General features: G+C 42.1%; 1 protein-coding gene across 1 annotated transcript in view; it reads right to left on the minus strand.

The window, feature by feature from the left end:
* The window catches only part of npas3 (neuronal PAS domain protein 3), a 250,860-nt gene that overhangs the window by 152,562 nt on the left and 76,646 nt on the right, over window positions 1-21,652 (minus strand). Inside the window, exon 2 of the mRNA XM_076166053.1 lies at window positions 20,552-20,650. Coding sequence (XP_076022168.1) covers window positions 20,552-20,650 — 99 coding nt within the window. The remainder of the gene's footprint in view (window positions 1-20,551; window positions 20,651-21,652) is intronic.

The following is a 21,652-nucleotide window of genomic DNA, read 5'->3' on the forward strand; positions in this document are numbered from 1 at the left end:
AGAGATTACATCAATGAACACACACACACAGACTGAGAGGGGACAATGACCTTGGACGTTGTCAGAGCTTGCTTTCTACACTTACTGTACATCTCAGATATGTGAGTAAGAGATCAAGTTTAGTTGGACATGGAAGTTACCCGTTAGTGGCCACTAGGTGGAACTAAATGTTGTACAGCTGGACTTAATAGTGAATTTAACCCCCAGGATGTCTCTGCCCCAAATGGTGGACTCCATGTGGACATTTGCTCTTCATCTGCATGTGATCAGGGAATCTGTGGGGTGTTTGTCATGTTTGGGGTCAAAAGAATTGCCCCCTTCTTGAGAGATGTCCAATACAGTGTAAAGGTTCCTGTTCAGGCAAAATGATATTTGGTGTAATCGGGTTGTACCAGGTCCTGTTCTTAATTTGGTCTAATGACCCTCAGGTGTGTTAGGTGTTGGTGTGGAACACATGGAACACATAGAGGTTTAGTAGCTAGATAGCTATCTAGCTAATAGCTAGATAGCTAGATAGCTAGATAGCTAGATAGATAGATAGATAGATGGATAGATAGATAGATGGGATGATGAAAGAGGGATGCAAGTGGAGGTATAAAAATCGAGGTGACAGTTGCGCTGGAAGGTTTAATCATATTCACCTTCACCTCCTCTGAACCCACTGCATCCTCCCTTATCACTTTCTCTCCTCCACATTTCTCCGTCTTTCCTTAGTTTTCTCCTCCCTCTCGTCTCACCCGTCTGTCACCTCCCACAGCTTTTGCATCCTACTTCTCGTCCTGTTTTACAGTTCTTTGTTTATTTCCTTTTTATCTTCACCTTCCTCACTCCTCTTGTCCCCCTCCTCCTCTTCTGTCATCCCCTATATCTCACCCTTGTCTGCTTCCTCTCTTCTTCGATTGCTTATCCTCTCCCTTCTCTCTCCCTTTTCCTTTGCACACCCCCTTTTCCTCCTTTCTTTCCTTCACTTCTCCCCTCCTGCCTTTCATTTTTTTACTCTGCCATCCCTTCCCCTCTCTTTCTCTCATACTAGTTCTATCTCTACTCTCCACTTTCCTCTCTGCTTTCTCCTCTTGTCTTTCTTGCTTTCCTCTCCACTTTGCTTCTCCCCTCCTCTACTATCCTCTCATCTGATCTCATCTCTTTCATTCCATCCACGCTGCCTTTTTTTTTCATGTCCTCCTCCTCTCCTCTTTCTTCTGCTTTTTCCTTCTTTCCTCAATTCCTTGTCTCCTCTACCCCTCCACCTCCTCTTCCTCCTCTCCTGTCCTCTTCAGGTTCAGCGGTGTGGAACAGTTTGGTATTAGCTCTGAAATTAGCAGCAGTCCCTTGTTAAAGAGATGGCAGGCGCACACACACACACACACACACATACACACACACACACACACATACACACACTGTAGGTGGTGTTAATGGTGAAAAAGCTGCCGCCCTCTGCCTTTATCTCTTACCCTCTTTCTTCATCGTTAACATTTCTTTTTCTCTTCATTATCATCATTCCATTCTTCATTCTCTCTCACATCCCCTTTTTTGTTCCTCCATCTCTTATACCTTTCTTTGCTCTTTCTTTTTCTGCTCACCCTCTCCTTCAGTTTTCTTCCCTTGACAACCTGTGATCCTACCAAACCTCCTCTGTCCGTTTGGTTTCTCTCCTTTTCTCTTCCTTTTCTTCTCCTGCCTCCCCTCGTTTTTTGAAATTTCTCACATCTTTTGTCATCTCTTTCCCTTCCTGCTTTCTCACCCCATCACCTTCATCTTCTCTCCTCTTTTCCCTTTTCCTTCACCTCATTGTAAAAGAGAAAATATTTCTTACATTCTACATTTCCTGTTTCTTCATAAGAAGTAGTGCTTGCATACATTTTCAAAGTAGAGCTTGGAGGAATATTGCTACTTGGTTACTTATATTGGAGTTTGTTGAGTTTTCAGATATTAGGTGGTTTTTGGTTTATTAATAGTGGATTCATAAGGTAGAGTTCTGGAGGTGGTTGCTCAGGTGTTGCTTTGTGGTGGCAAAGTTATGAATCAATGACTGCTAAGTGGATAATGGGTTGCATGGACAGTTGTGAGGGTGTTAGCTACCTTTTCAATGAAAGTTAAGGGGTTGCTACATGGTTAATAATGCCTTTTCCATGATGTTATTACAGTGTTTTTTTACTTGTTTATGTATAAACAAGGATAAAATTAATTTTCAAAGTTTTTCAAAAAGAAAAAATATTTGCACATGTTGCTTAACATTTTAGGTATCAACATCGAGTTTATGTGCATAAGTTAAATTAAATACATTTGGTGGACAAAAACATTTGTTGCCAAAGCATATCTTGGTCACCGATTTCAAATATTCTGGTATCTATTTTAAGTTATCATAGTTTATATTATAGCCAGTCTTTCATATGTTTTGACACTGTTAAATTCCTGTTCAAAAGAGATCACAGGGTTGATACAGCAATACCACAATAAAAAACAGTCCATATATTAGAAATTGATAGACACTTAGATCATTACTATAATCAAGATAACCTGCTCAGGTGTTTGGTTACGTTGGTTAAGTACAGATGATACACAAAAGTGGATATTTGTTTGTTGGGTAGCTGTGAGAGTGGTGCTGCATGGTTTCTTGGGTATTTGTGGTGAATGTTATGTATGTGTTAGCTAAGGTGTGTGATAGACATTTTAGTTTGAACTTTGAAGTACACACACACATACGCACATATGCACACATCCAGTTCAAACCTGTGGCTCAGATAACAAGGAACTAGCATCGCAGGCCAACGAAGAGTTAGAACCTGACACTATTTGGAGGTGTATTTGTCTGTTTGGCTGCATGATTATGTACTTCAGGTTAGAGTGAGGGAGAAGCAAAGCGATATTTTGGCAGAATCTCTATCTCTCGTTCGCCCTCTCTCTCTCTCTGTCTCGCTTGTCTCACACACACACACGCACGCATGCATGCACGCACCCACGAACGCACACACACACACACACACACACACACACACACACACACACACACGCATGTACGCACACACACACACACACACACACACGCACACTGTGTGGTATAACCTCTCCACGGGCCTCTATGCTCTACACAGCTAATTAGTTTGGCAACAGAGTCAGAACAACATACCTTTGGCCTAAAACTCGCTGCAGCACACACAAACACACACACACACACACACACGCAAAGAGAGAGAGAAAATTCTAGCATTCAAATGGAGCAGACTTTCAAACACACCTGTCCACTTAAGCAACTACAGCAAACTCACCAACTGCTCAGTCTGCAGTACACACAGTAGCCAGTATCATTATTTCCTTTTGGACTCATCAAACCATTAAAGGCCATAGTTTTTGAGGTTGGAGTGGTACTAGCAACTAGTATGTGTACAAAGCATTATGGACATCACTGTTCCAATGTAATGGCTTGTGCACAGGGCTGCTATTATGCTATTATGCAGTTGCTGTATGATATCGCTCATATATATGCTTCTGTACTGAAAATCATTCCAGAGGACTGAATACATCTCCTCAGGCCCAATGAGAGGCCCAAACATGCTCAAAACGCTTTCACATTTTGTTCAAGACTGTAAACAAAGATGCAACAATCAATCGATGAGTCCAACACTTCATAAAATAAGTTACAAACAGCAAAAACAGAAGCAGCGGCGACAAAACCCGATGGTAGGCAAGATGGCCCCATGCCTTCTGTAGGTGTGGCATCTTGTGAATATTTATATGTATATATATATCATATTTTTATTAATATGTACTAAGAATTACAGATAATGTCAAGTATAATTTTGACCTACACACACACACGAACATACACACGCACACACGCACAAAGACATGCACACATCTGCTGCGTGCCACCCTGTCAGCCTCTCAGCCTGTGTTTGATCAAAGCAGGTTAAAATCACCTGGTGTTGAGGCCAGAATGCAGAGCGCGCACACACACACACACACACACACACACACACACACAAACGGACAAGGCAACTGTCTATTCATTAAAAATGAGCCTAAATACTGAGGCGTTTCTTTCTTTCCTCTTTTCTTTTTTGCTGTAATCACGTGACATTTTATCTGATTTATCTTATTTCGCCCTCCATCATCCATTAAAAGCTAAGTCTTTTGTAGTCTTTGTTCCTCTCAGTCAATTTTCCAAAATAATGCTTTGTCTCCTTTCTTGTCTTTATTCCATTACTACTCTGAATGTCTCTCTTCATCTGTACTTTTTCCAAGTTACTCCTTTACTATCTGTATGTGTGTGTGTATGCGTGTGTGTGTTTCACTCTTTTTCTCAGCCAGAGAGCTTGTTTGTACAAAGCAATAGAAAGCTGAATAATTGATGCTGGACGCAGTTCACAGCAAGCTCTCACTCCATCCATCGCCCCCTCCATCTCTCGTCTCCCTTTCACATCATCATCCTCGAGAAAACAAAAACAACACACAAGACCCAAACAGAGGAGGAAGAGGTGGGGAAAAGAAAGAGACACTGGGTTAGAAATAGAATCATTCTGGATAGAAAGGAGAGAGAGAGAGAGAGAGAGAGAGAGAGAGAGAGAGAGAGAGAGAGAGAGAGAGCACAGACAGGGTAAACAGGCAGTGGGAGTAGTGAACAAAAAAGAGGAGCCAAGGCAGAAATGAACCTTCATGGACAGCAGAGCAGGAAAGCTGACTGGTCCAACACACACACACACGCACCAGACACACACACACACACACACACACCCACACACACACACACACACACACACACACACACACACACACACAGACACACACACGCGACCGCGCGCACACACACACACACACACACACACACACACACACACACACACACACACACACACACACACACACACACTATAGCTGTGTGGGTTTGTTGGTGATAAATGCCTGAGCAGAAAAGAAATGCACCTTATCAGACCTCATAAGCACTACTTCATACTACCCCACCACCACCACCAAACACACACCCACACACAAACACACAGGTCCATTCATAATGGACTGACTGCATTGTGGTTGTATTGCAGCCCATAGAAAGATACCGCAGCTGATACGAAACCGCTGCGATTAGAAAGCAGCATTACTGAATGACTGCATTAGAACTCACTCAATATGTTTACATGCATACAATACTGTGATTAAGGACAAAGAGTGAGTATGAGCTATACTTAGTGTGAAATTAAAATTTAATTCAGTTACATGCATTTCTAAATATCTTCTGTAAATTCTCCCCACAGTCAGCACAGCAGGGTCATTCAGTGACCGTACTCCCAGGTGTGCTCACATGCTTACATACTGTTATCAATACTGTTGAGTATCATTACAAATTGACATTAAATTAGAGCGTGATTTTGGCACATTTGACAAACCGTACAAAGGTAACAAATGGAAATACTGTTAATTCAATATCTAAAATGATTTTTTTTTTTTTATTCACCAAGCACAGCTGAATCTCATTCTATAACTAATTCAACTCAGGTGCGGATGAACAATCTGGGTTAAGTGTAATGTTTATAGAATTCAGTTGTTGACGTAGAAATATTTTGCATAGGCAAAACACTTGTTTTGTTATTTGTCTCATTGAGATGATGTCTGACACATGTAAGGAGCGTTTTGGTTGTTATATATTCATGTGCAATATAACTGCTGTGTTAAGCTATATGTTGGTGCAAAGGAAAGTGAACATATTTTTACGAAACAGATGTAGTAGTGTGGTATTTTGGTTTACATAATTTGTTGTTTAATTGGCATATATGAAGAGGCACACTGGTGATGAAATGTGTGTGCAAAATGCTTTCCACAATTGCATATAAGTAGATAATTAATTGGTTTAGTAGAGTGAATCAATGGCACCATCTAAACATAATCTTGGTCTGTTACTTGGAGTAAACATAAATTGATTTGTGCTGAAAAATAATAGTCATAGTTATTATCATAACTGTCTTAAGCAGAGGAGATTCACTTTTAACATAACATACCTGTAAATATAGTACACTAGGAAAGACTGTGTGAATACAGGACAGAGGAAACTGTTGGATAGAGAGAATAAAACTACAAGGCAAGGAAATAGGGAGCATAAGAGGTCATAAAATAGGATAGAAGGGGGACAGAGGAGTGAACAAAGGCACTGAGTGCAGACCAAGACGAGGATTTACATAAAGACATAAATAGGGTAGGTATGAAAAGAACTGCATGCTATGATGGGGCTTATAATGGGGAACCAGAAGTGTTTCCACTATGGGGCAGACAGACAGGGCCAAACATTGCTAGACTACACAGCACAGGGTTAAGGCGGCAGTATGCTTCCTCTGACACAGGCTGTCCGATTGAGTTGGACACCCAGATTGGAAGGCAAATGTTTTTATACCCTTTCCGAATGGCGACATTGTTGGGTGGAAACGGCACAAACTTTCACTTTAGGAGACGAGAAGGGTTGTGGACAGTCTATGTGTGATTTGGTAATCTATAAACAATAATAAGCAGTGGTATAAATGGGACAGCACACACTTCCATGCAAAAACAATGGGTTTGAGCGAGAAATTAACCCTTCCTTGTCGTCACACCTCTACAAGCAGCCAATCGCTGTGTGCCTAGTGGAGCGGGAGAGACGGAAAGTAATAAATGCTGTGTGTGCACTGTGCCCTGCACTGCATACACAAAAGTCTTGCTCAAAGACAATTTACAGGAGGGCCACACAGGGCCAAAGAGTGCTATACAGGGTTTCCTACTTGGCTTCCATTAAACACAAGGCTAAACTGCGCCAGCGAGGCTTTGAATCATAGAATCATAGACGTTTTCTTATCCAACTAGCTAAATAATCCTACATACATACATATACACTATAGGGCTGTACAAGGCTGTATTCTATTCTTTTCCCAGCTGGTCCCTTGCAGCAGTAAAGGTCCTTTGGCATTTTAATTATCTGTCTTTCATTCTCTCTCTCTCTCTCTCTCTCTCTCTCCCTCTGTCTCTCCCTCTCTCTCTCTCACACACACACACACACACACACACACACACACACACAATGTAGCGGCTAGTTTGAGTTCTTAATCATGGCAGGACCTGCTGGACTTACAAACACAGCCGGTCTCCCACCTGACCCACAGACACATTACCACCTCTCCTGGCCAGATGGATTGTCTGCGTCTGTGAATGTGTGTCTGAGTGTGTGCGCCGGTGTCTAACGCGCGTCCTTGAATGAAGACATGATGGTCAAACTGTATGTGTGTGTTAGTGTGGGTTTGATGGCTAAATGAGAATCTGAGTGTGTGTGAGCATGTGCAAACTAACTGGACATCCCATCAGCAGAGCATCTGTGATCTGAGATCTCCAGGGGGAGTCCCCATGGCCGGCATGTCAGCTTGACACATTTATATATTCACTGCAAGAACAATGAGAGAGAGAGAGGTAGCGAGAGAGAGGTAGAGAGAGAGAGAGAGAGAGAGAGAGAGAGAGAGAGAGAGAGAGAGAGAGAGAGAGAGAGAGAGAGAGAGAGAGAGAGAGAGAGAGAGAGAGAGGGAGTCTTTTGTGCCTTTTTTTGTGTCTTTTGTGTTTGCGTGTGTTGTTTGGGTTAGATTTAAATAAATAAAATATAGATTAACACTATACATATAAACATTTAAACCTAATGATAAAGGGGATTTCCTAAGGACTCATAAAATACAGACCATAATCCACTGAGTGGCACTGGAGCAGTAGGCAATATGAATGGGAATTCGTCCCTCTCTGCGGTCATGAAAGCCACTGACCCCTGATGGACGGACCTCTGATACAGAGCTTCACAGTTTGTAGGAATTGAAGGGTAGAGCAAGAAACGACTAGAACTTCACCAATAAAGGTCAGATGCGTATTTCGAAATTAACATGATAGCACAAAATACTTCACACAACATCAGTTGCATTTTACTCCCAGTTTTTGTTTTCTTTAGACCACAGTAACATTCTTCGATAGATTTATGTGATAGCACGAGCTAGGAAATGTCAGGACAAGTCAGTGAGTGTGCCAATGACAAATTTGTCATGTGACTCAGTTATGACGATGACCTTAGTGTGTTGGCAACAAGCCTAACACGCATGGAGCTATTTAAACCTGTGGCCATATAAGATAACTAAAGAAATAACAATGCATGAGGACCAATCACTGGGGCCAAACAATGAACCTAAAAGAGAAAATCTGATAGTGGGAACAAATTGATCAAGCAGGAACTGAAAACTGATCAAATATCTACAATTCTGATCACACAGACCAAACAACTGAAGACACAAGAACAGGAAACAGGCCCAGAGAATCAACCACAGGGCCCAATGATCACTGATGCAAGGACTAGGAACAGATCCACAGAACTGATCACAGGGATACAATAGTCATGATGCAAGAAACAGAAAGAGATGCACACTAGAGATCAGACAGGCTAAACAGTCAGTGATGCAAGAACTAGAAACAGATCCAGAGAATCAATCACAGGGACAGAACAATTAATGATCATACAAACCTGAAACCAATCCAGTGAATTGATGAACAAACAGTGGTGTGAGTATCAAAACACATCCACAAAACCAATCAAGGCAATAAACAATCAATGCGTATACAAACTAAAACAGATTCACAGAAGTGATGGCAGAAAAATGATCACATCATTGAAATTGATGGAACAGATCCCGATAACCCCACACAGGGAACGAACAATCAATAACGCAACAATAATAAACAGACCCAGAGAAGCAACCACAGGAACTTAATGACCAGTGATTACGCAGTCCAGAAACAGATCCAGAGAACCGGCTGTAGTGACCCACAGATCAAATAATGTGAGACCCAGAAGAGATCACAGGGATCAAACATTCAGTCACCCAGAACTGGAAACAGAGCCAAGGTAAGCAGACAATGAATAATGCTAAAGCTTGCTAACATGTTAACAGAAGCAAACTGAGCTTCAAAGCATCAACCATATGGTTTCATTAGATTTCAAATATGTCATTAAATTACATGACACATGAAGAAAAAGTTACAATAAAAAAAACCCAACATCCCGAAATGAATAATTACCTTCCTTATAGTGCTGAAATATATGCAGGGATTTTAAACAGCCACTGACAAATGACGTTTTATTTTCCTTTTAACTTTACACACTAAACCAATTAGTAAATTACCAACAACAATAAATGCAGAGTGTAAATCATTTGCCAAGCACATAGACTTTAACTGGGCAGTAAAACGCCTCTTTATACTTTTCACCCCTGTGTGTGCAGTAATGCAGTAACAGTGTGGAGGTGATAATTAAAGATCCATAAAAACTCTGCAGCAGGTGAAGAAGCCAAGCAGGTTTTAGCTAAAAGGATTTTAAAAAGATCTACTGCAAAACAAATTCATCAGGAGGACAAACAGCAGCAAGACAGTGCACATCTTTAGTGTACACTACTCATAACGCTACTAATGTAAATACTGCAGGTACTAGTGCTTTTGGTACTGTGTGCTTCTCTATTAATGCAAATGCAACTAGAGGATTTCCTACTGCATTCTAATATTTCTACCAACTAACACTCCGGGTTTTACTCCTGCCTGCTATATTGGTGCATCTACATCTCCTTCTATACTTGTACTTGAACAGTTTGACCTACAAAAGATGCTACTACTGCATGCTAAGATTACTGCTGGCACTACAGCAGATACTGCTAATGGTGACAACAAAAACAGCCAACAGCAACTACGACTACTTCTACTATCGCTGTACAAAACATTGCTCAAACTATCATGAAAATCAAATAATCATACTATCTTCACAGAGTTGAATGTCAATGTGAGCATGGAACTTTGCTCTTAAAGCGAGAATGTAGTATCCATCATTGGTGATGAGCGACATGTCAGTAAACCAAAAGGATTGCAAAACAGAATGAAGTCTTTAAAACCTGTTTGTGTTACATTAATTTCACTGACTGCTGCAGCTCTACGTTCTATTGCCCCTCTTGGCTCAGACCCTCTTCCTCCTTCCCCTCCTCTTCCCCCTCCTCATATCTGAAGAGGTGATTGCAAGCAAAAAAAATTTCATGTAGCAAGTGGACCATAACTGGAAGAAATAGTCTGAGATCCTGCAAGGGAGCAGGGAAACTGGGGGGGGAACGCAGGGATGCAGGGACAGATAGAAAGCGGGAGAGGGGTATGTGATGCGTAGAGGAAGTGAGGGGAGAGAGAGTGATTTCTAAATGCACCGTGTCTCCTCCCACAGACTCCTGATGATCAACAGAAAGCCGATCTGAGGAAAGCTTTCACAGATAAAGCTCCACAAAAATCAACGACACACATTGACTGACAACCTTAGAGCTTGTCTGTCTGTCTTTCTACCTGTATCTCAGTCACTCTGTCTTGTTGTTTCAAAAGCCCTATTTGGACACGATTAGTTTTCAAGACACACAGCTTTACCGTAATTATTATGACAGGGCAATAATGTTTAAACCCACGCAAAACCCACGCAATACCACAAAGAACTGTAGGTTTTCTAATGTCACTGAACTTAAGTAGCGACTGTTAGCTTATCCATGGCTGTCTCAAGTTTAAATCCGCTGACAATTGGTTTATGTATACCAATGTGTCCACTTAAGTAAGACCAGCAAGATATTCACATTGGGCATGGGTCGCACGGAATAAAGTCAAGAGCTTCATCAAGTGCCTCCATCTTTCAATGAAGCCAAGCAAAAATCCTGTGAAGGACAGAATGTTACTGACCTACAAATTCCCTCTGGATATGACTGTATGATAAGCAAAAAAACGCTGTAATATTTACACACACATGAACGTGCCGTCGATTAAAATGTTACATGATTCAGGCATGACTAAAATGAAATGAGTGTTCTGGTAATATTTATATCAACCTCTGCCTTTCCATCTCAGATTTTCCTTCAATGGATAGGTGAGCGAAATGAAACAAATTAAGAACATGCAATAATACAGGAAAATTAACACATATATGACATGAATCCTGAAGTATGAGGGTATCAAGTTGACAGTGATGTAGTCAATATGAACAGAGAGAGAGAGAGGGAGAGAGAGTGAGGGGACCAAAACAATCCAGATACAGTAGAGAATCTTGTCTCAGTATCTCTCAAATTTTCCGTCTCAGTGTCTGAGACAGAAATTCAGTAAAAACTTGACTTGGTATGACACAAAACATTTTCTGTGGACACAAACTATGTCTTGAGAACTACTTATGAGCAGTGAATTTGGGGGGTAAGAACTGCTTTCAAAATATTTCTAAACCTTTATCAGCCAAGGTAGAGATCAGAAAACCATGAACAAAATGTTAAACGTCACACCCTTTTTACACCAACCTGCAGGCAGCGACAAAGCCACCTCACCTCCCAGAATCCTCAGAGACACACAAGCTGACAGCCCGCCTTGCCCAAGTCAACCGCAAAACTAAATCCAATTAAAAGTTCCATATCATGTTCAGTTTCATATGGTAAATAATTGTGAATCAAAGGCGGCTGGAAGGGAAATCAAAGCGGAGTAAACATGTGTGTGAAGGTGTGTGAAGTCCTCAGGTGAGCTGCTGGAGGTCAAACACATAGCTGCAGCTAACAGCCACGGCAAGTTAACGAGACGGACATAAACACACATCAATACACAGAAAAACAGGCTTGTGTACGCGAGAATTAAACTTCTAGGACAGAAACAGGGAGACAGAGAGAGAGAGTGTAGAGGAGGTGTGATTAGGTGAGGACTCATGTTTATTCATGCAGCTGGGAGCTCACACCTGCACATGCACACACACACACACACACACACCTGGCCTATCTATCACCTTGAATCAAGTGTGTTTGTGTGTATATGTGCTTCTTCTTTTTTCTTTTGAACGACAGCTATGCAACCTGCTGTTCTATGACAACTATTACCAATATTAATACTAACACTACAAATGTTTGTTACATTATTTTTGAGGGTAATTCTAAAATTTAATATTCAATATTTTCTTTTTCAATATCTTCATTATATTTTAAATCCAGCCGAGTACTTTTTGAGTTAACATCAACAGTTTCCAGTACGGTTGCAACTATTAGTAACTCATCAGCTACAGTAAGTGTAAACGCTCTGAGTGCTGGTGTGAATACTACCACACACACTACTGTTATGTAGTCTGACATATCTGAATAAAATAACCACACACACACACCTGGCTGTCTCTCTGACAGGTGTGTGTCTCTTTATTGCATCAAGCCATCATGAGACAGACTGAAAAACTCCAGCAATGCAACACCCTCTCTGCCCCCCCCCCCCCCCCCCCTTTCTTCTTCCATTCCTCTACCATCTGTTTGTGTCTTACCTCGCTCTCCCTTCTTCCATCCCTCAATCCCCTCATGCTCTCTGTCTACAGCAAGCTTTACCACCACAGAAAGAGTGTGTGGGTGTGCGTAGGCTTGTTGATGCATGTGAGTGTGTGCTTGTGTGTGTTTAATCTGATCTTGCTAATATTTTACACAAACCTTACAGGCATGTGTGAGTCTATTAATTATGGCTAAAATGTGAAGCAAAGACGCTCATGAATAAAAGTGCAGCCACTGCTGTCTGTCAATCAAACCGCTTGGATGGCCAACAGCTGGATAATTACAGGCACACACACGCACACCCATTCACACAGCAACACTATGCCATATTCACAATGATAAAAAACAAACAAGGAGCTTGCTATTACAAGGCACATTAGTATTTCACAAACACAAATATCTACATACATTATCAAAATATGTGCGTTGACAATTGGTCTGCTTTAACATTTTTCTCTAATCAATCATTCATATTACGCAAAAACCACCCAGACCACCTTTCAACACTGTGGCATCCGCTCTGAACACCAGAGCGAGCATCTAGCAACCATCAATCAATACCACAGCAACCAACTAGCAACACTTTAACCACCAAAAATTTACAAGCAACTCACAACCAATATGAACACAATAGCAACCAACTACCAACACCACAGCATTGGCCCAGAACACTACAGCAAACGTCCTTAATGTCATCAACAATATATTACCAAGCTTGCTGCACTAGCTTACGAAAATCACACAAAGGCAACCACACAAATATGGAAACTAACTAGCACACTTTGTCTGTTTACACTGACATGTGTGCAGTTCATTTACTAATTCAAATACATGCAGGAGTAATTGCTAGTGCAAAGGCATGTGTGCATATTGACACACACACGCACACGCACACGCACGCGCACACACACACACACACACACACACACACACACACACACACACACACACACACACACACACACACACACACATTTTTAAGAGCAGTTCATTGCCCTATTCAAAAACCCATAAATGCTCCAGGCTTCAAAATCACATATCACACTCAACTTCGTTTACCTTTGATCTTTTTTCATTCCTGCCTCTCTTCCCCTCTTGCATCTGTGGTATGAAGCCCTGCTCCGGCTTTAGCAGATCAGCAACATTTATGTATGAAATTTAGAGTAATTGAAAACCTGCCACTCCTTGATGATTAAAACTAATCTATCTGCCTGTCTACAGACACATTCATGGGATCAAATAACAACGTTCAAGTTTGAAGTTAATTACTTTAATGGCCGTTTAGGAATACATACTGAGAAGAAAATTGCTAAAATGGAATAAAAACCTGCTGTTGGACATAAAGCGATATGAAAGAATAAAGACATTTTTCAGATGCTTTCTTCACACTTGCAACAGAGTATAAGCTTTTTAGAGTTCATGTGCAGGGAGTTGTTGGAGTAATTTACATTTAACTAAAAGTACAATTGACTTTCAAATAAGTAAAGATGGATTAAAGTGGATTTATTGCTAACATGTGAATTAAGCAGGCGAAACTCTTGAGGCTTCATCAGTGTTTCCTCTCTGTCGAAGTTTTTAGACGAGAAACAACAATATGCCTTTAAAACAACAGCAAAACCTCCCCTTAGTCCAGTTAAAAAAATAAAATGAAAGTCTAAAACACATCTAGGCACCATAATGGCATAAAATTGTTGGTTTATTTTATGTGCACGGCGTCTCTCTGGCTCTCCGTCTTCCTTGGGGGAAGCCCAGCTGCAGTAACAAGCCTGGGCTATGCTGGAAAATCGCTGCAGGCAACAGCAAACAGCAACACAGCGACACAGGCAGGTGAAAACAAGGTGAAAGTCAAATCTGTTCACAGTAAAGAAAACCTCGGGAACGGCACAAATGAATAAATATCTGAGCTGTATGTAGTGAGAATAAGAGTGTGTGTGTTTGCTGTGTTTTTGAGTGATTGCACGGTGCCACAGGTGGGTAGCTGTCCAACAAGGTGAGGGATTTGTGGTTATTGGATGGAGAACTGAGGAGACGAGGGAGCTGTAATCTGAGAGAGAGAAAAAGAGGCTCTGTGCAGAGGCGCTGAGGAACAGAAAAAAAAAGAGATTTGTCATTTTTTAACACTTTTCTCATGCAGTTCTGGGACAATGTGTTACTGTGAGGCACATCACGTGTCAGAGCTGAGTTAGCGCGCGGCTTACACTGATGCTGTGAGAGAGTAGGTGTGGGATTTACAGGTAGGGTGAGTAATGCAGGCTTCAGTGTGTGTAGAAATGTAAACTAAAGAATGAAGACGACGTGAGTTTGTTTTGAGCTGATATGGTGTTGGGATTTTTCAGGGGGGAAAAGGCGAACGAAACCCAAGATCCTGCAACAATTATGATCGATAAATTGAGCCGTAAATCCAAGATGTCACAGCTCTGTATCTTTACCAAATAATCTCTGCTGGAGGGAAAACTTCTCAAACTTGCTTGGCAAACAGGATGGCTTGTGAGAAATGCTGAGTAAAAGATGAACCACTGCCTGTGCAGTGATTGCAGGACATGGATTCTTCTCCATCCGCACCATGTCGTTATTATTTTCCTCTTTCTTTCAATTCTCTAATGTCAATCATAGTTTTGGCATTTTCAGTTTTAAACATACTGGTAATTTCAAAAGTGATGGACTTCAAGATCAATGCCTCTGGACTACAAACATCACAACTTCAAAAGAGCTTGTGCACGCCCACACACACACACACACACACACACACACACACACACACACACACACACACACACACACACTCACACACACACACACACAGACACACACACACACACACACACACAGACCCCGACACAGACACACACACACACACACACACACACACACACACACACACGCACACACACACACACACACACACACTGCCTGTCTACAAATCTATACGATCCATTATTAAAATGTTTCCTTCCAGACAAAGACACAGACAAAGACACAGGTAGATAATAAAATATGGAAAAAATAAAGGAAACAATTAAATAATTAAATTCCAGGTGCTCTCCAGCAAAGAAAATACAAGAAGACATACAACAGTGGAGAGAAAGAGAATGTATGAGTTTTCGGGGGTAAAAAAAAAGGGGAAAGTAGGTCGGAGAAGAAACTCAAGGTGAGAGAGAAAGTGTGCCATCAAAGAGGAAAAGTTGGAACAAAGTCAGCGACACGCAAGGAGAAGACGCGTGCGACATGGGAGGAAAACATCAGAACACATCACCTCTACCATCAGAATAGAGAGAAAAACAGACAAAGAAAGAAGGAGAGAAACAGACAAAGAAAGAGAGAGAGAGGGGAAAACACATACATACATACATTTATGAAAATATGAGATGAGGAGAACTTGATAAAGGAGAAGAAGGAAGGAAGGCAGAGGGGATAAAAGGGGATAAAGGACTTTCTTGTGGTCTCCTCCTTTTCCCTCTCTCTCTCTCAATCTCTTTCTCTCCCCCCCCCCCCCCCTTCTCTCTCTCTCCCTCTCTCTCTCTCTCTCTTTCTCTCTCTCTCTCTCACCCTCCTGCCTTCTTAACATCCCATTTAAATATTACCAGCTCTCTAGTGTGTGTCTGTGTTAGGAGGAAAGAGAGCATGGCTGCAGGGAGCGAGCTCTCCCTGATACATCTGTCTCTTTTAGTTTACAACCTCACTGATTACACACACACACACACACACACACACACACACACACACACACACACACACACACACACACACACACACACACACACAGGCACCAGCATATGCACACACATATACACACAAACAGTAAGAAATTCCAAGGTAATCATTCTCAAGTACAGATGTGCACATAAATATACACACATAAATGCTGTCAGAAATACACACATAATCCACACACAATCTATAACAGAATCCAAATGATAACTTTAAGTGTAGTGGGTCGTTCTCTTACACAAATACACACAAACAGACCCACACACACATGCACACACAGGCCTCTAAGCAGAGTAGACAGGTGTAGTGTATATCAAGGGCCTCTGTGGCCACAAAGCTCCTTCACCATTTATCTCAATTTTGCCTTCTAGACACACACTAACAAACACACACACATGCACACACACTCACTAAAAAGATGCATACCTACACACAACAAATACACACGTACAGTCTGTGATACAGTGTAAATCAGTGAAAGTCTATGTGTGTGTGTGTGTGTGTGTGTGTGTGTGTGTGTGTGTGTGTGTGTGTGTGTTAGCACACAGACCTACATGCTGTTAAGCTGGCTATAATAGCTATTAAGTGCCGTCTCCTTTCAGCTACCCGCCTGACTCAGACACAAATCCCTCCTTTATTCTGCAGTACAGTAATCCACCCCCCACTGCGAACACACACACGCACGCACGCACGCACGCACGCACGCACGCACGCACGCACGCACGCACGCACGCACGCAAACCACACAAATACCACAATATCTGGGCATCAATTCATGCCCAGGTGTCAAATCCTTTTCCCTCTGCTCACTGACAACATCATTTAAATACAGGAGATAGACAAAGTGAGTAAAAGAATGGAGAGAGAAAGACAAAAACAAGAGGCAGGGGAGAGGACAGAGGCGAGCGGCAAGGAAGAGAAGGTAGAAAGGAGACAATGTGAAGGATTAAAGACAAATAATGAGGGGCAATGAAATCCATAGCAACTGCCTAACAATAATACCATCCACTAGAAATTCCACAGCAACCAACTACCAGCACCCTCGTGTCTATACTGACGAACAAACAAATAGCAAACTGCCACCAATAACAAAGCGTTCACTAAGCTCTTAAACTATATCAGGTGTGTAATACACAAAACATGCATGCCCCAAAATAGACACCCATTTATAAACACAAAAAAAAAAAAAAAAAAAAAAAGTCCTGGGATCAGAAATACAGCCAAATGAAGAAGGTTAAAAAATGTTACTTTTTTTTTGCTTGCAATGCACAAACGCACAATCAAAAGTGCATGTGTATGAACGGGATGGTGCATGTGCATGGACTTGATAGTGCATGTGTGTGATCTTTATAGTGGATATTTATGATAATGACAGTGTGTGTGATCTTGACAGTGTGTGAGTGCAATCTTGATGGTGTGTGTGGTCTTGATGGTGCGCGTGTGTGATCCTGATGGTGAGTGTGCAAGTATGAATAATGTCTCATCAGGGCTCCCATAGAAAATAATTTTGTTAAGTGCTCAAAATTCATATACTCAATCAGAGAGCGAAATCTAACTGTTGTTAGATATGTTGTTGGAAGGAACGTGCCCAGTTAAGTTATGTTTATACTAGCTTAACTAGCTTAATAGCACATATACTCACTGATCTGGGCCTCTGCCATATTGTATCAAGTGCTTGCGCACATTTCAGATTTTGTGTATAGCGGGTACAGAGACAGGTTCAAAGAGGCTAAGTACAGATTTAGCAAGGTGGTGAGAGATGCTAAGAAACTGTACTCTGAGAAACTGAAGCAGCAGTTTGCGGCTAATGACACTGCAGGAAGGGTCTCAGAGAAATCACAAACTACAAACCTAAACCTGCTCAGTCTTTAGATGATCTGTGCCTTGCAAACAGGCTGAATGAGTTTTACTGTCGCTTTGACGGTCAAGCTGCCAGCTCTGACATCATCCCCCATGACACCTACAGCCACCACCAGCCCCCCCTCCGTCCCTTTCACCTCCCCCTCCACCTCGACACAAATGGCCTTCACAGAGCCCCCTCCTCCCCTACCTCATCAACGACCCTTTCACTTCTAGAGAGGGACGTTAACAGGCTGTTCAGGAGACAGAACCCCTGCACAGCTGCCGGTCCGGACTCTGTCTCCCCCTCCACACTGAAGCACTGCACTGATCAGCTGTCTCCAGTGTTCACCGACATCTTTAACACCTCATTGGAGACATGCCATGTACCAGCCTGCTTCAAAGCATCAGGCATCAAAACCCATCCCTAAGAAGCCAAGGACCACAGGTACAGACCTGTCTCTCTGACCCCTGTAGTCATGAAGTCCTTTGAGCGCCTGGTGCTGTCCCACCTGAAATCCCTCACCGACCCCCTCCTGGACCCCCTGCAGTTCGCCTACAGAGCCAACAGGTCTGTTACGACGCCGCCAACATGGCCCTCTACTTCACACTCTAGCACCTGTACTCCGCTGGAACCTGCGCCAGGATCCTGTTTGTGAGCTTCAGCTCTACCTTCAATACCATCATCCCGTCACTGCTGCAGGACAAGCTCTCCCAGCTACACGTGCCGGACTCCAACTGCAGGTGGATCACAGACTTCGTGACTGACAGGAAGCAGCACATGAAGCTGGGGAAACACGTCTCGGATTCACGCACCATCAGCATCGGTTCCCCTCAGGGCTGCGTTCTTTCCCCTCTGCTCTTCTCCTTATACACCAACAACTGCATCTACATTCATCAGTCAGTCCAGCTCCTGAAGTTTGCGGACAACACCACCCTCATTGGACTCATCTCTGATGGGGACGAGTCTGCCTACAGGCGGGAGATTGACCGTCTGGTGAATTGGTGCAGGCAGAACAATCTGGAGCTTAATAATCTGAAAAAAAAGGAGATGGTTGTGGATTTCCGATTGAACGCAGCCCTTCCCACCCCCATCATTCTGTGTGACTCCCCAATTGACACTGTGTAGAGTCTTTTTCCGATTCCTGGGATCCATCATCTCCCAGGACCTCAAGTGGGAGCTCAACATCAGCGCCCTCACCTAAAAAGCCCAGCAGTGGATGTTCTTCCTGTGGCAGCTGAAGAAGTTCAGCCTGCCAAAGACAATGATGGTGCACTTCTACCCTGCCATCATTGACTCCATCCTCACCTCCTCCATCGACATCTGCACAGCGTATTATCTGCTGCGCAGAGAAGGTGATCGGCTGCAACCTGCTGTCCCTCTGGGACCTGTACGCCTCCTGGACCCTGAGGTGGGCAGCCACCCTGGACACAATCTGTTTGTAACCCTCCCCTCTGGCAAGAGGCTGACAAATATAGCTTCTTCCCTTCCGCAGTGGGCCTCATCAACAAGGCCATTTGTCCTGATTGTATAGTATTCCCCTGACCATACAATCGGAACAATTGGTGCTTGCACATTTGTACCTTGTATCTTGCATGTTTAATTTTATATTTTAATTTTATAATTTTTTGTGTTTTAATTATATTTTTTGCACAGTTGTTGCTTTTGTATGTTGATCGCACCAACAACCACAACAAATTCCTTGTAGGCGAAAACTTACTTGGCAAAAAAGCTCTACTGATTCTGATAGGCACAAGGGATGCGAGGGGCACAGGTGGCATGTTGATCAAAATTAGTTTGAGGGTCGACTGGCCAAGGTGATGGATTCCGACGGGCATTTTAATGACTTATTCCTGAGGGATCATACTGACCACCAAAGGGGCCAAAACTCCTGCACAGACGTATCAACAGTACAGGGCAAAGTTACAATGTTTTATGGTAACATAAATAAAAACACACAAGATGATTATGATTATGAATATGCCGTTTTATTTAGACAAAACAGCACCTGTCATTTCCGAAAATATTTCAACGGAGAATGTGCCAACAATAAAAGTCTGTGACTTCTGAATAAGCGGAATATTGATTCATAGATAGATGTGATCAGCAGGGTGCCACTGACCAAGGGTTCGGATTTGAAAAAACTGATTCGATTGTGTTAGTTATACCTTTGGTTACCCTAGTTTAATAATTTATTATTATAATCGTTGTAATGGAATTGCAAAGTTAAAGTACCAAATAGTCATGTGTATTGTACTTTTTTTTTGCACATTTTATTTAATGCTCATTTACAGTTATGAGTAATGTTGATAGGCTAAGTAAGTGTTAATGGGCTCTGTTAACTACTTTATAAGGCCAAGATTTGGCTATTATAAGGCCAAATATGTCAGATTTCCAGGAATGGCTCTGAGCCCTGCTCTAAATCTATGGTTCATCCCTGTACTCTATTCATTCCATCATCTCTTAATCTTCAGTAGTGAAAACTCAACAATGGCTTGGGAGCAACTATTGCAGCGACAGCCACACTCAAGATTTGCTCCAAATAAGACGTACCAACCCATTCACATAGCTCAAAGACACAAACAAACAAACACTGACTCACATAACTACTACGACTGCTGTGAGTACTTCTACCACTATGGCTACCTGTACTACGAGCAAACACAAACATTACCATGGTGAGGAGGTATGCTGCTGGCCGGCCAGGTGAAGGGTCTTGGGCCGGGCGGCAGAGCAGCCGCCCGTATTAGCCGGCCGCTCCCAGTAGGGGTCACTGTGAAACACACAAAAAAAACGTGAAGAGCTTCTTTAACGACAGAAACAACATATTGAGCAGGAAGATTTTATTCTGAAAATTTCATTAACTTGTCTCAAGAATTCTGTATTGTCTAGACTCACTGACAATAGTCATTTCTGGCTTAATGGACAGGCAAATACTTGTTGTTTCACTAATTTAGTGTAAATAAAAGAAGTTAAATACAAATGCTGAAATGATCTCAAATCAGCAGCTTCCATGTGAACCTATTCACTACAGCTGGCCCAGAGTATCGTTTAAAGGCTTCTAGTAATTTCGGAACAAGTAGTAGAGTGTTCGTTCACCAAAACTGTTGATATTAATATACAGGAACACAATCACTGCAGATTTCAGTCTGTCCAGAGAGTGGCAGCATTATAACACTGATGTAGGCTTATACGCCTATGGTCATTGGAGCACATAATTCTTTCGGTTTTGTACGTCGTATGTTGGTATATACTTTATGTTAATTTAATGTTTTATTGTTGCTGTTTTTTGTGGGGAAGGGGAGGAGTGTCAAGCTGCAAAGATCAATATGTTGTAAACAAACTCTGCAAAGAAAATTACTGCCAAATGCACATTTCTGTTATATTTTGTGCCACCCCATTTTGCTGAGAGTACAGTGAGTGAAGTTAGACAGCCTCGCTCACTCATACACATGCTTGTATGTGCATGATGGCTGTTTTGCACTGCTGCAAGTAAAAGACCAAGTGCTTCTTCTACCTGCAGCAGCACACAAACAATCTTCACCCTGGTACATGACGCTTCTCTCCACTCTGGTTTATGTGCAGAGGACAAGACAACGCGTTCATCACCCTGGAACATTTTGAGACCAAGTATGTATATCTGTGTACCACTTATGTATGTACAGCCTTGTCTGTGGCACAAAGGTGTTGTGTGTTTGGGAACAAATACAACACGTTTTATTGCACATTTTTATTTCACAGGCTTTTGACCAAGGAACAGTAAGACTACGTAACA

The sequence above is a fragment of the Genypterus blacodes genome, unplaced genomic scaffold (assembly GCF_046128005.1).
Source record: "Genypterus blacodes isolate CSIRO-AG114 ecotype Tasmania unplaced genomic scaffold, CSIRO-AGI_Gbla_v1 ptg000154l_1, whole genome shotgun sequence".
In the NCBI taxonomy this organism is placed as follows: domain Eukaryota; kingdom Metazoa; phylum Chordata; class Actinopteri; order Ophidiiformes; family Ophidiidae; genus Genypterus; species Genypterus blacodes.